At 41.5% G+C, this 14619-nt stretch overlaps 2 protein-coding genes across 2 annotated transcripts; one reads left to right on the top strand and one right to left on the bottom strand.

The window, feature by feature from the left end:
• The first annotated feature begins 162 nt into the window (after positions 1-162).
• On the top strand, positions 163-3426 carry LOC120020222 (zinc finger protein 473 homolog). The gene is made up of 2 exons (XM_038963746.1): positions 163-684; positions 1791-3426. The coding sequence occupies exons 1-2, from the start codon at positions 411-413 to the stop codon at positions 2738-2740; spliced, it is 1224 nt and encodes a 407-aa protein (XP_038819674.1). The 5' UTR covers positions 163-410; the 3' UTR covers positions 2741-3426.
• Positions 3427-5472: 2046 nt separating this feature from the next.
• On the bottom strand, positions 5473-14071 carry LOC120020638 (nectin-4-like). The gene is made up of 6 exons (XM_038964348.1): positions 13930-14071; positions 13624-13791; positions 13135-13413; positions 12928-13045; positions 5898-6049; positions 5473-5642 (listed from the first exon to the last, which is right to left on the bottom strand). The coding sequence occupies exons 1-6, from the start codon at positions 14069-14071 to the stop codon at positions 5473-5475; spliced, it is 1029 nt and encodes a 342-aa protein (XP_038820276.1).
• Between the last annotated feature and the right edge of the window lie 548 nt (positions 14072-14619).

Raw genomic sequence — 14619 nt, 5'->3', positions numbered from 1 at the left:
GGTGTCCAGAGCAGCAAGAAACAGTATTACGTGCCTGTGCCATGTATCTGGCTACAGAAAAGACAGGTGAGCTCGCGGTCTGTTTATGTCCTCTACGGACACCGTAGGACTCTTTAATGATCATATGACCACGCGCTTCCCCCATCCTTTGTTGTCGCGGAAGTAAAGACCCATTGGTGGTAGCTAGCAAAAGTGGTTAACAGTTAACTCAGGCAGTTTACCTTCCCAAAAAGTATACTTAACTGGGTGTGTCTCCCATAGACACCAATGCAATAGCAGCTGGGTCTGACTTCCATGGAAACAGGAAAAAAAGCAGCGAGTCGCTTCCTCTTCCGTCTCTGGTAGCTTGCTATTGTATTGTCTTTTCCGACTGAACATTATCTTTAGAAACATAACAGTAGTCACATAAAATGTTGTTCCAGGAGAATATAACCAATTGTGTTACCTTTCAGACCAAATTAACCTCGGTTATGGATGTGTTAGCCAAAGCTGCGGTGGCAGAAATAAGTAAAATGTTCGATGATGGTTTTACTGTTTTACGCTTGGAAATGTGTCGAAGAGAAAATGAAATCGAAGCGTTAAAAAGAAAATTATTGTTTATGGAGAACGAACGGCAAAGGACGACGTCCAAAGCGCGAGAAGCATATTCCACATGCTCTTTGTTTTCCAGCAGAACAGAGCAGGGTGAGTCAGCTCGTGTTTACTATACTCATAGCAATATAATACATGGATTTTATTTCTAAGACTGTACTAGCTAGCTGTGTTTAGAATGAACCAGTACATAGGCTTGAGGAGACGATACATATGACGAGCACTCTGACGCCCATGATCCTTCAATTTAAAGACTCATTAACCAGCTCCATAAACGTTATAATGTAAAAAAACACGTTGGGTAGTCAGCAACATATGGAGTTATGCAGAGCAACTACAGTCATTACTGCCCTTACGCACGGTATGTACTCCCCAAAAAGGTAAATAAGACTATTTATTTAGTTTTTTACCGCATGCGCCAAAACCACCTTCGGCACCTCCAAAAAAATCACTCATTACTACTGTCTCGCAGGCTGATCCACCAGCATTACAATATTCCGAAATGTCATTGATTTTATTGGAAGAACATACCGTGCGTAACGGCAGTAATGATTAGCTGCTCTGCGAAACTCCATATTTTGGTGAGTACAGAACCTATTTTGACATAACGTTCGAAGAGTTAATGGGACTTTTGCCGCGTTCTATTGCAAGTCGGAAAAAGAAAACTCAGACATTTCCGACAAGCTAACTGTTGTAGCGATACACGTGCCGCGTTCAACGAATCAGCAAGTCGGAAATGTCCGCGTTTCCTACCTCCGATTAGGATGTGAACGCGGCATTTGAATTGAAGGATTCTAGGCGTCAGAGGAAAGGTTGTCATATTCAGCTTATCCCCAAGCCCAGGTACTGGTTCAGGTATGCCATGTTCACATGCTAGTCGGAACTAGGAAACTCGGAAATTTCCAACTTGATGATACGTTACTACTACCAGTTAGCAAGGTGGACATTTCCGACTTTCCTAGTTCAGACTAGCACTTGAAAGGTGCATTTGAGTAGACCTATCTGAAATGTGTTTCTGTCCATCTCAACTAAAGGGTCAATTCTTCAAAAAGATAAAGTATTAACAATATGACTGACATTTATGCCTAGTTAGTGTAGATAATTGATTTCAGTTGTTGACCTTGTTCAATTGCTCAGTGCTCTCTGAACTTTTACATAGTTTTTGACATATACTGACAGTTCATTTAACCCTTTCCTAGGGTCCAAGGGGTCTGATAAGGATGCTGGTGAAAGGACTTCATTTGAGCAGACCGCGAGAGACAAAGTGTTCACACCTAAAGATGACCAACTGGATCAAAATAGACCACCGCCACCTAAAGAATCAGTAGAGGGTCTTAATGAACAGTACAGGTCTGGCCACCAAGAGGAGAAGGGTAGTGGACTAGAATTAGTGGTGAAGACCGAGCAAGAGGAGGAGTATGACGTTATTTCACTACATACATCAGGAAGTGAACATGGTACAGAGAGATCAGATCATCAGGAAACGGAGTTTGCCATGGATGACCGAGAGAGTCATCTGTGGGCGTCTGTATCAGAGATCAACTGTGACTCTGAGGGTCCAGATTGCGCATATGGTACGGAACAATATACACAGGATCTCAATACAGACATACAGCTTATTCAAAGTGCAGTGCAGGGTCTGGATAGCGATCCATCATCAGAGATGGGGTACATAAACAGACTAATGAAAGAAGAGATGCGAGCACAGTCTGTTTGGAATGACCGAAGTAGGACCTCTACAGATTTGGTTCAGGCACAACCAGGTCAGCACAGAGAGCAAACTATGCACCCAGAGAGAAGGGAGGATGGAACTACTACCAGACTGCCATCAGACAAACAAACGCGAGCCAATGAGAGTGGAGCATATTCCAACGTTTGGCTAAACAATGTATTCTCGTTTGCCCCAAATGGTTTCAACTCAGCAAAAGTAGCCCCACAGGGAACCCCAGCAGGAGAGAAGCGGTTTGTTTGCACCTTTTGCGGAAAGAGCTTTGACTGGGTCAGCCACTTGGAGATGCATCAACGGATTCATACGGGAGAGAAACCGTACAACTGTGTGACGTGTGGGAGGTGTTTTGCTCAGCAGAGTAATCTCCGCACACACCAGCGAGTACACAGGGGTCTCAGAGCAAAGCAAACGGTCTACTGATGGTCATCACCATGACGAGACAATTAAGAACATTCTAGAGAAACCAGCTGGGGCACGCCCCACACATTATGAAACAACCTCATTAACCACGTTTCCATCCAGTTTTTATGCGAGTAAAGTCATACCATATTAAAACAAAGTCACGGCTGTGATGTTTCAGTGCAATTTCATAAATTCTGACAGATCATTTGTTTGTTCTACCTTTTTGTGTCTGTAAAATGTATTATGTGAGAAATGACAGTGGAAACACCTTTATGTGCAAATATTAATATAATAACCATACCAAAGTAAACTTGGAGTCACAATTATATTGTGGGTGGTCCTCCCATACGACTTGGGAAACCATGCAGTTTATTAGGCTACAGATTAAGTTATAAACTTCACAGCCCAATAGGCAAAAACTGGTTGCATCATTGTTTCCATGTTATTTCAACAACAAAAATGTAATCTGATGACGTTGAATCAACATGGAAAACTGATTGGATTTGCCAAAAGTCAGAACTGTAACGAAATTGTATTTTTCATCCAACTTTTAACCTAAATCTAATGACATGGTGACATTTCACAGTAGTTGACAACCAAATGTAAATATAAACTAGACGTTGAAATTGTCTATGCCCAGTGGGAAGGTGATGAAAGTGCACGGTGATCTTGATGCTCCTTTCCAATAAATATCGAGGGTCTTATTCTGGTGACATGATGATCAATGCTTGACTACCGTGTTTGACAAATACAAATATCCATAATCTCATCATGTAGACTACCCTACCCGCACTGTATCTGCGAGCTGTTGGCTATAGCGCACATGCCAAGACCAGAGTAGGCATATTTGCTATATAACGCAACTGTTTTTGTGACCAAACTATCGGTAGTTGAAAATGTGATGGAAACGCATTGAACTTTAGATTTTTATTTCGGTACATGAAAACAAGTCAGTTTGGGGTAAACACGTTGGAAATACAAATATTTTATTCGGATTCAAGAATATTCACATGAAAATCTGTCGCCAATTGGATGGAAACCTAGCTATTGACAAACATTTTCCAATGACTGAGAACAGAGTTTATGAGAAGACAGTCAAGACACGTGCAGAAAGCAGCAGTGTTACTTTTGTCTTTCTATTTTGTAAAGTGAGAGCAGGGATCCCCTACCACAACTGTTAAACTAGTGGTGCTAATATACTGTAGGGAGGGATCACAGCCCCCTGCTTGTAACCTTTTAAAAGGAACAACGATATCTAGAGCCAGATCTCCATCGTCTTTTTAAAACTATGCCAGAGACTAACACATCTGGAGAGAAAAACGACAGTGGACATGCTTTTAACAGTGCATACATTTTTATGAATAAACATGAGAATTCTCTCAAACAGCCCTTTTGATTTTTTAAAATAGAAAGAAACATGAAAATAACATTAACGCACAAGGGTAGGGTATATTTAGTATATCACAACTATAAGGTTAGCTAAAATGACAGCACAAGCACAACTGATAAGTGCTTAGACAAGACTAGGTTTACAGTTGACAAAGCGATGCTGCAATATAACAGGCCTCCATGACCATTGGGTTAGGGTGGAGCAGAGGGCAGTTCCCTTTTCAACAAACTCCTTTCACCCCTGTCTATATGTTCTGTCCTCTGGGGTGTAGGAGGATGGCGTTGGAGTGTGGTTTGGGCCGCAGGAACCCGTTACTGTAGTGGAAGTGGTTGGAGAGTGCCTCTGAGATCTGGTATGAACTGTTGTCACAGTCAGCCTCGTCAACCTCCAGCACGTCCTGTCTGTCGCTCCAGTCTTCCCCTTCCGTCATGCCTTCCCTCTGGCCACCTAGGTCGCTGAGCATTGGGGGGATGTCTGTGGGCCCCACACTGCCATCATGATCCTGGGGCTTCATGGGGACAAGGGAGGAAGGAAGGCCAGAGTCCTGAGAAATAGAGAGCCACATATTCTGTGGCATTGAGAGAAACAGATAGGCCTTTCAGTTATTACAGAGTAAACTTAGTGTGCATTTTCAAACTTTCACGTATCCTCTTCCTCTCTCGGACACAAATACACACCAGGGACATATTGCTGCTCTTTAGGTACGACTCCACCCTTCGTCTGCGCTCTTCCCTTTCTCCCTCCATCTCAGCCCCCCTCATACTCTCTCTGCACTCGCGCCAGCTAGATTGGTACAGGACGGGGCGGCCTATGTAGTCCAAATCATCCTCTCGAACCGTCCCCCACTTCCCACCGAGGGTGGATTGACTGCCTTTGTAGATGGGATGGTCCTAACGAGAGGGATCGCAATAACCCACAGATTAAACATCAATGAAATCAGTATGATACTGTACATAATGTTATAAATGTATAATATTGTTGAAGCTTTTATGAACTATCACCTCAAGGGACATTAGGTTTTTTTTCATTCTACTGTCTAGTCTGAGTTGTGTACAGTCTTCATTCTGTGGGTGGGGTGAAAAGTAGAGAAAGACAATAATTATTGCTGGCAGACACTCATTCACAAGTAGACGATAACTAATAACTTAAAATAAGAGCAAACAAGCGTTCGAATTTAAAGTACTCTGCACCTGTCCTCTGGGGTCTGTGCTGACAGAGTTGAGTCTCCTGGAGGAGGCCTGTCTGGAGAGAGTGTTGATTTCTAACCTGTGAAAGAGAGCATTTCAGAAACTGAGGGCGATTTGAGTATTTAAGGATAGGGAAGGGGGGGGGGGGGGTTCAAAGTATTATGGAAATCAACTCACATCCTTTTACTAAGCTCCATCTCTAATTTGCTGTTTTTGCGTCTGTGGTATCGGTTGACTAAAATGATGACGATGATCATGACGATGACCAACACCCCAGCAGCCACAGCTATAATGATCATCACTAGAGTGTCAAAGATCACTTCCTGCACACTCCGAGATGTCTCTGAGTGAGGGAGTGGGAAGGAAAGAGGGAATGCACACAAAATTGTAACCACAAACAACCAAAGGTAGCGATTGCAGTGCCATGTATATAGGATGCAGTTTTGTTGCAACTTTAGTGACATCTGTATTTCAGATTATTATCACAAGGGGCAGCAATGTTACAAATATTACTAATCCGGTGTAGTGTGACCAGTGTCATGTTTTTCTGTTCAGATCTCCCCAAAATACAGGAATAACTTTGCCTATTTCCCCTTACCTGTAACTGTGATGTTACATTTTACTTTCCTTGTCCCAACGCCGTTGTTCACCACACATTCATAAACTCCAGTGTCATTCCGTCTCAGGGCTCGGCCAAACAGAAGCCTTGCTCCATCCACAGTCAGACCATCTGGCAGAGCCTTACCATCCCTGCAGACGGAGACAAATGTACCCACATACAGGGGATTAAAGAATAGCAGAAAACAGGAATGCCCACATTAATACTAATCCTCTCAACAATGTACTCATGTAACCTACTCAACATAGCACTAAGCTACCTGGGGCGGCAGGTAGCATAGTGGTTAGATCATTGGGATAGAAACCGAAAGGTTGCTAGATCGAATCCCTGAGCTGACAAGGTAAAAATCTGTCGTTCTGCCCCTGAACAAGGCAGTTAACCCACTGTTCATAGACCGTCATTGTAAATGAGAATTTGTTCTTAACTGACGAGCCTATTTAAATAAAAAATAAATAAAAACATACTCATCATGACTCATGGAATAGCAGACTCACTGCATGAAACAATGGCTATGTCCATGAAGGCAGACACAGTGGGTACCCTTAAGAAAAAAAGCTTGCAGTATACCTGCAGTTGTGGACATAGCCATTGTTTCACACAGTGGGTCTGCTATTCCATGAGTCATGATGAGTATGTTTTTTATTTTTTTAAATAGGCTCGTCAGTTAAGAACAAATTCTCATTTACAATTACTGCCTACAAAATACAATATTCAACTGCAGTTTCAAAACTATTTTTTTTTGTAAGGGCAGGGTTGTTCAATTCTCAATTCAACAGTTTTAACACAAATCATGAAAAAACAACATTAAAAGCCTTTTGTTCAACTAGACACTACCAGAATTTAAAGCTCTGACAAGAATGTCAGCTAAGCCACAGTAGTAGCCTGTAATTAAATCAAAACAATAGGTCAGCGTGCGTTGGTTAGGTGTTTTAGCCAGTGTTGTAGTACTCGAGACCACATATTGAGTGTCTCGGTCCACACACCACATATTGAGTGTCTCGGTCCACGCACCACATATTGAGTGTCTCGGTCCACACACCACATATTGAGTGTCTCGGTCCACACGCCACATATTGAGTGTCTCGGTCCACACACCACATATTGAGTGTCTCGGTCCACACAACACATATTGAGTGTCTCGGTCCACACACCACATATTGAGTGTCTCGGTCCACACACCACATATTGAGTGTCTCAGTGTCGGATACATTTGTACTCGGTCTTGACTAGGTCTCGGACAGTAAGGACTCGTAATTTCTTTGAGTAAAAAACTCTTAATTATCAGCTTCAATTCAGTCAGTGCATAAAACCGCTTCGCCAGGCCAAATATATACACTCCTTTCTTGAAACATTTATATCTTAACAGTCTTTATATCTATTATAGACATGTTTGCGCAGTGGTGAACCTATAGGCCTTCAGTGTGTGACAGGTTAGTACAGTGGTGAACCTATAGGCCTTCAGTGTGTGACAGGTTAGTACAGTGGTGAACCTATAGGTCTTCAGTGTGTGACAGGTTTGTGATTCTGAAAGGACAGCAACCGTAATACCAATATCATCTGCAAGAATATCATCTACAGGCAGCAAGAGAGTACAGCTCTCAGCTGGTTTGACATGGAGCATCTCACAGAAGAATGACATCGGTAGCGTAGGAAAAACGTTTCAACTTATGATATTGACCAGTAAATGCCAACTAAGGCAAGAATGGGTATGCAAACCAGGAATTGAAAAAGTTAAGTCCAAAGCGTTGGTTAGTAGGCTATTTGTGATGCGCAATTGTCATCATGAACTGTTTGCATCAGGGGTGTACACATGGATGGGCCTGGTTGGACACAGGCCCACCCACTGGGGAGCCAGGCCCATCCAATCAGACTGATGTGGTTTAAGCATTGTTGTGGACTTAGACCATCACATTTTTGTCCTTTTTCTATAAAAAAGTGGGATTTTGAGAGTGTAAATCTGAAAAATCTATAGGAAAACTCATTAAAAAAAACATAGGATGTTTCACACAGGGTGTCTTTACTCTGCTGGGCGGGCCATTTGGGAACTTTTTTGACAAAATTAGACTATACCACCTTCTTCAGTCACCACTACACCACTGCATAGGACTGATAGAAAGACAGCAGTCACACACAGCATGATGTTTGGGATAAGCAGTCCATAAACTCAGACATAATAAGCCAGTAGGTCCCAATCAGAATACAAAATCACAACCATTAAGCATGTCCCAATCGAAACGTACAACTACTACTCCCCATTGCAAAGAAATTCACGTTTAGCACACAAAGTAACCGGTGACCTTAAGTTTACAGTGGAACTGACAGTGTTTTAACTACTTTGCAGATATGAAACAAACAGACAATCATAATATCAGTAAAACATACAACATTCCCAGTTCCTGCTACAAAATCAACTTTATAAGAGGTTTTAAAAATAGGTTATATTTGACTCAACGTTCCATGATGTACACTAAGGCATTGTTGGCAGAATAGATGGATGCAGTTCAATGCATGATTAATATAATTCACCAATACTTCTTTGTTCTCTAAAAAATATTGCTATCAGGTTGTAAATCACAGCTGGCCTGGTACATTGTTTCCTGCCACCATTCGGGATGCACCATTTCAGTTTCAATGACTCAATATTCTGGACAAAAACGGAGAAATGTAACTAAGGATGGGAATGTCAAGACAATCAAACTAGGAAGAGCAATGATCACAAGTCAGTCATAACGTGGCTAATAGGCTAGTGTATCTATTTATGTATCGAGCTAAAAATACGGAGCCTAATGTTAGCTAGCTAGCTGCTAGGAGGATGTCATGTCATGCCCTGGAGGGGTGGGTGAGTGACTTTTCCCCCTCATATAGTTTTTCGGTGGCTATACACAGCTAGAGATGCAGGTGTCATTTGGTTAGCTAGCAAGAACTTGAATGACTATTATACAGTAAGCATATCTCTTTCGTTCACAAATTTACTCTGGCTATCTACTCCGATGTCAGAGCACTCTCGTCTGAGTGTGCTAGATCACAGAACACCTGCTGAATTTGACCGGTGTAAGTAAATGTAGGCAAAAAAAAGTAATAATTAGTCAAGAACGCTCTAGATAACATGTAACATGGCGAGTAAAATGGTCAGTTGTTCTCTCATTTGTCTATGGAAGTAGCAAGCTAGCCAACTTTACCCAATTAGCTTGGGTGCTTGGTTGGGACAAGCATGCATTGGCAGGCAAGCTGCAGAAGGACGAGGAGGCTACAATTCCCCATCGTTTATCAGTGCAATTTTGACGGTCAACTAACTGGAAAAGTTTGACAGGGTTTTTAATGTTAATTTATTAGTTTTAGTTCATCTGGCTCTTGTTAGCATTAGTTGTTGATCTTGTTGATGTGCATAATAGAGAGAGAGCCTACCATTTCATGGTTGTTTGATCAATAGGACTATAAAGTTTCCAAATGTAAGAGGACTCCCGTGGTGTTTACATCTTTGCAGAAATCCTTTCAGGTGTATTTTGTAGCTTTTGGTGAATGCATTCTAATGATCTAAAGTCACGCTGTTGCGACTGCCTGTAAACACACAGTCCAGTTCAAAGTGAATGATGGCAGGCCCTTGTGGCAAATGGCTTGTTTACATAAAGGCCTACTGTAGCTCTGATTGGCTATAGAGCACCGGTCTGTGTAGACTCCAGTCCTGGACAAGACAGGTGTTTTTATTCGGTTTTATTTACTGCAGTGTCTATTAATTGTCCAAACATACAGCCACTTTCCCTCTCTATACTGCTATATAATTTTCACAAATGCCTTAATACACATAATTCCCAAACATTCTAAGAATGTATAAAAACGTGAAAATTACCATATCGAAGTGTCAGAAAATGTTTTAAAAGTGTGATATTCTTCCTGGGAGTGTATATGAACATATTTTAATAAAATTGAATGATGCTAAAATGCTGTCAGTTCCAATTTAAATGCAACAATGTTTCACACACAAGCTATTTTCAAAGAGATGACTAACAACAGGAAGTGCGCTGCAATAAACCCAGTTCCACTCACCAGATGATGAACATTTGAAACTTAACTTATTGTTTAAAGTTATTCTTGAAAGGGGAGAAGCTAACAAATAAGCAACAACATCCTCTTTGATAACACCTGCTGCAGCCGCTACAAACTAGTTAATTAACCTTTTCTCAATAGGGGGGCGCCATTTCCACTTTGTAAAAATTCGTTCCCAAATTAAACTGCCTCGTACTCAATTCTTGCTCGTACAATATGCATATTATTATTGGATAGAAAACACTCTCTAGTTTCTAAAACCGTTTGAATTATATCTGTGAGTAAAACAGAACTCATTTTGCAGCAAACTTCCTATCAGGAAGTGAGAAATCTGAAATCGGGCACTCTGTTCCAGGGTCAGTTTATTAATTTGCATGTAATCTATGGGTCGACATGCACTGCATACGCCTTCCCCTAGATGTCAGTAAGCAGTGAGAATTGGAATGGGGTGTCTAGGTAGATCTGAGGCCGTACAAAAGCTCTTGGAACCGGGTGTGCAGTCTTTTCAACGTTCGTCATGGCGCAAGACAGACCTCAGGATTGCATTCTGAAAAGCTCTCGTTATAGGCGTTAGATATATCCGGCTCTGATTTTATTCGATATAGGTGTTAAAAACATCATAATGTAGTTATTTTAAACCAAGTTATATCAGTTTATATCAGTATATTGCGATTTTCTGTATTTTATTTGTGCTGCGTTATGGTGAGTTGGACACGTCTTCGCCGCATGGCTAATGTTTGCTGCTAATTCCAAAGTTGAAGACGACAATCTACAACCGAGCAACGATTATTCTGGACAAAGGACAACTTGCACAAGATTCTGATGGAAGCTCATCAAATAGTAAGAACTATTTATGATGTTAATTCGTATTTCTGTTGAAAAATGTTAAACTATTATTCCGCCATTAATTTCGGTGCGGTCTCGCTTTAACGCACGCTGTATGTCGTAGTAACGTTAATTTTAAAAATCTAACACAGCGGTTGCATTAAGAACTAATGTATCTTTCATTTGCTGTCCAACCTGTATTTTTTAGTCAAGTTTATGATTAGTTATTGATTAGATTAGGTGCCTCTCCCAAGATTTCTCCCGACATTTTGTTTGCATTTTGGCTACTATTCATATTGTATAACCACGATTTGTGCTGCTAAATATGCACATTTTCGAACAAACCATATATGTATTGTGTAATTTGATGTTATAGGACTGTCATCTGAAGAAGTTTGAGAAGGTTAGTGAAAACATTAATATCTTTTGCTGGTTTATTCGTTATCGCTACTGTTGGCTTGAATCAATGCTGTTGTGTGGTTGGCTATTGTAGTAAGCTAATATAATGCTATATTGTGTTTTCGCTGTAAAACACTTAAAAAATCTGAAATATTGGCTGGATTCACAAGATGTTTGTCTTGAATTTGCTGTACACCGTGTATTTTTCATAAATGTTTTATGATGAGTATTTAGGTATTTCATGTTGGTTTCTGTAGTTATTCTAGCTGCTTTGGTGAGACTTGTGATGGTGGCTGCAATGTAAAACTATGATTTATACCTGAAATATGCACAATTTTCTAACAAAACATATGCTATACAATAAATCTGTTATAGGACTGTCATCTGATGAAGTTGTTTCTTGGTTAGTGACTATTTATATCTTTATTTGGTCGAATTTGTGATAGCTACCTATGCAGTAAAAAAATGGTGAAAAAAAAAAGTTGGGTCTTTTGCTATCGTGGTTAGCTAATAGAAATACATATTGTGTTTTCCCTGTAAAACATTTTAAAAATCAGAAATGATGGCTGGATTCACAAGATGTGTATCTTTCATCTGGTGTCTTGGACTTGTGATTTCATGATATTTAGATGCTAGTATTTACTTGTGGCGCTATGCTAGGCTATGCTAGTCAGCTTTTTTACTGATGAGGGTGCTCCCGGATCCGGGATGAGTACCAAGTAAAAGTTAAAGAAGGCATAAGTTTTTGTAAAAACGGTCCCTCCCATTAAGTCAAAATGTGATTGGTTGGTTCCACTGTCACGCCACTAAATGTTGCCCTAATACAGTTCAATGGCAGATGTCTTTATCTACTGTATATTCTTATGGCCTAGTCAATGGCTGATTTAGCTAGCTAGATTTATCTCCCAAGAGACCTGCAAAGAAAAATCCTGATTGGATCTTTTTTTCTCTTCAGTGTTAACAATTTCCAACACAAACTGAAGAGATTAGATCAGAACATTATTGAAAATAATAATCTAATTATATTATTATAATTATTTTATAAATCCTTAGCCCTTCTATGAAGGCGTAGAAGGCCAATTGTTCCCCACTGTGTTTGGGTTAGTAATAATTTGTAGTTCGGCTATATTTTCCCTCGGCATGGATTTTTTCACTATTCTGAATGTCTAAAGAATCTATATGTTGTTCTGAAATATGAACACAGAAATACTGGACATTTTGAACTCTTATTATGGTGGTGATTTGACAAATTACAATCATGGTCTTGAATTGGACTCGCATTTTTCTGGTCTCGGTCTTGACTCGGACGACCCCTTGTCCCTACTATGAAGTAGGAGGCCCCGGAATAAGCTCAGATGTCCTAGGGACTATAATAGAGAGCAAGTATCTGATCCCACCAGGAACTAGGTCCACTGAGAGGGCTCACATATTTGATAAAGTGCTTAAGATGCGCCTCCAACTCTTCCCCCTCCCTCCATGGCTCCCTCACTCATGTGAAAATGTCTCTCTCCCAATCGGTTTTCTTATTCTGTAACTGGACACGATGTCTTTTATTTATTCTTGAATGGAACAAAGAGAGAAAGGCACCCTCCTAATTGACATACTCTTCAAAGTATGTGTGTGTGTGTGTGTATATTTTTCACGCCAGTATTTGTATAGTATATTTTATAATGCAGATTGTGTTACATTAGGCAAATAATACATAGACAGAAACAAAGACAGTGAGTCAGACAGGTAATACCTGGTCCAGGTGAAGTTTTTTGGTTTGGGGTTTCCTCCAGACTCACAACGGAGTTCAGCTTCCTTCAGTCCCATGTACCAGTTGCCATCAAAGCCGGTGACAGATGCATCTGGGGGAACTATCAACACAAACAATGTCACTTTAATCCATCCTAGCATGGCCATCTAGTTAGCACCTTCCCATGGTGACAGCCGAGGGTAAACTCACATTGCACCACCAGGCGGTTGCTGATCCTGCGGGGTTGTTCCAGAGCAGGGTGCCAGACCAGGCAGTCCAACCGCATGCCATTCATGCTCCTCAGGGGGTGCAGGGAGAAGTGGGTGGACACGGCCCCGCCCTCGGAGCTGCGGTTCTGGGCCTGGCCAGGAAGGTCCGTGTCCCAGGTCAGGCGGGGTGGAGGGCGAGCCACAGAGCGGCAGGAGGCAGCCACGTGGAAGGACTGGCCCTCCTCCAGAACCACCGGGTCCAGAGAGGAGATGGGGAAGGCTGGGGGGAAGGGAGGGAGAGGGGCACGGTCAAGCTGAGGTATATTAGATTGCATTTTATACAGTTAAATAGAGTTTTTAAGTAAGGCTTTGGTCAGTCAGAACTGAGAGTTCCTTCAGTGGAAATTACTATGATGATTATAACAATGAAAATAGTAACTTGGTTTACATCTAGGATGAAAAGGAGGATGGTTAAAGAAATGTGTCTTACTCCACACAGTGAGTGACAGCTTCCTCTCAAAGTTCCCATAGGGGAATGTGCTGATGTGACAGATGTATTTCCCCTCATCAGACTCCTCCGTGGTCAGGATGAGCAGAGCAGAGTTCACCATGGAGCGACTGCTCTCAAACCTCACTCTCCCAGAGTACCGCCCAAACTCTGATACAAAAACAAGACACGAGACAAAGAGACAGATTTGTTTCTGGTAAACATCAGTCATTGTAAACAAATGCAAGAAAACAACATTATGATAGTGATTGAGTGATTACGTGATGTGTGAGGGCATGGTGTACCAACCTGTGTGTCCCTCTGTGCGGTGGGCGGTGATGATATGTTCCTTGGTGCCATCAGGTAGCTCCTTGATCCAGCTGACCTGAACTACCTGTTCGTTCTCCTGAACCTGGAACTGACAGGGCAGCCGTGTCTCATCCTCCGTCATGGACCGCAGGGCAAAGGATGGAGGAGGCTCCACAAACCCACCCCTCACACACGCTGCTTTTTGTGAGAGAGGAGTGTGTGTGTTTGTGTGTGTTAGAGACAGAAACAAGGGTGAGAAGGGGTGTGAGAAAGAGTAATGCATAATCATCATAATAAACAAGAGCAAACATTTCCCTTTGAAATGTCTGGGGGGGATAGACAGTCTGTAGTTAATGATTCCTTCACTCATGAATGATTACACCTATTTTACAGACAGGGAAGTGGGAAACAGACAGATACACACAGGGACTCAGAAGTAGAGTATGTGCCACAAAGCTGTTTAACTTGCTTTTCCTGTTCATGACATTTGCCTTTATCACACCTCAGTTTGGCAGTCATGCTAAGGCCATTAATACACAAACACACTGACAAAAAGTGCACTTACTCACCACAAACAAAGCCTACTTTTAACACAGGTATGGGCCTATACATGCTACAAAAACGTACTCATTACTAATCAATCAAAAGATGCAGGGAAATAGCCTGTGTTTTTTGTTTTCCAAAGAATGT

Source organism: Salvelinus namaycush, chromosome 25 (assembly GCF_016432855.1).
Source record: "Salvelinus namaycush isolate Seneca chromosome 25, SaNama_1.0, whole genome shotgun sequence".
NCBI classification, from domain to species: Eukaryota; Metazoa; Chordata; class Actinopteri; order Salmoniformes; family Salmonidae; genus Salvelinus; species Salvelinus namaycush.
This window is presented reverse-complemented; position numbering and strand designations above follow the sequence as displayed.

Coding starts and splice junctions, on each gene's coding strand:
- LOC120020222 (XM_038963746.1), top strand. CDS start 411: ATGTTGTTCCAGGAGAATATAACCAATTGTGTTACCTTTCAGACCAAA. Junction 685..1,790: donor TTCCAGCAGAACAGAGCAGG/GTGAGTCAGCTC, acceptor ACCCTTTCCTAG/GGTCCAAGGGGTCTGATAAG.
- LOC120020638 (XM_038964348.1), bottom strand. CDS start 14,071: ATGACGGAGGATGAGACACGGCTGCCCTGTCAGTTCCAGGTTCAGGAG. Junction 13,792..13,929: donor CCGCACAGAGGGACACACAG/GTTGGTACACCA, acceptor TTTTTGTATCAG/AGTTTGGGCGGTACTCTGGG. Junction 13,414..13,623: donor GCTGTCACTCACTGTGTGGA/GTAAGACACATT, acceptor CCTTCCCCCCAG/CCTTCCCCATCTCCTCTCTG.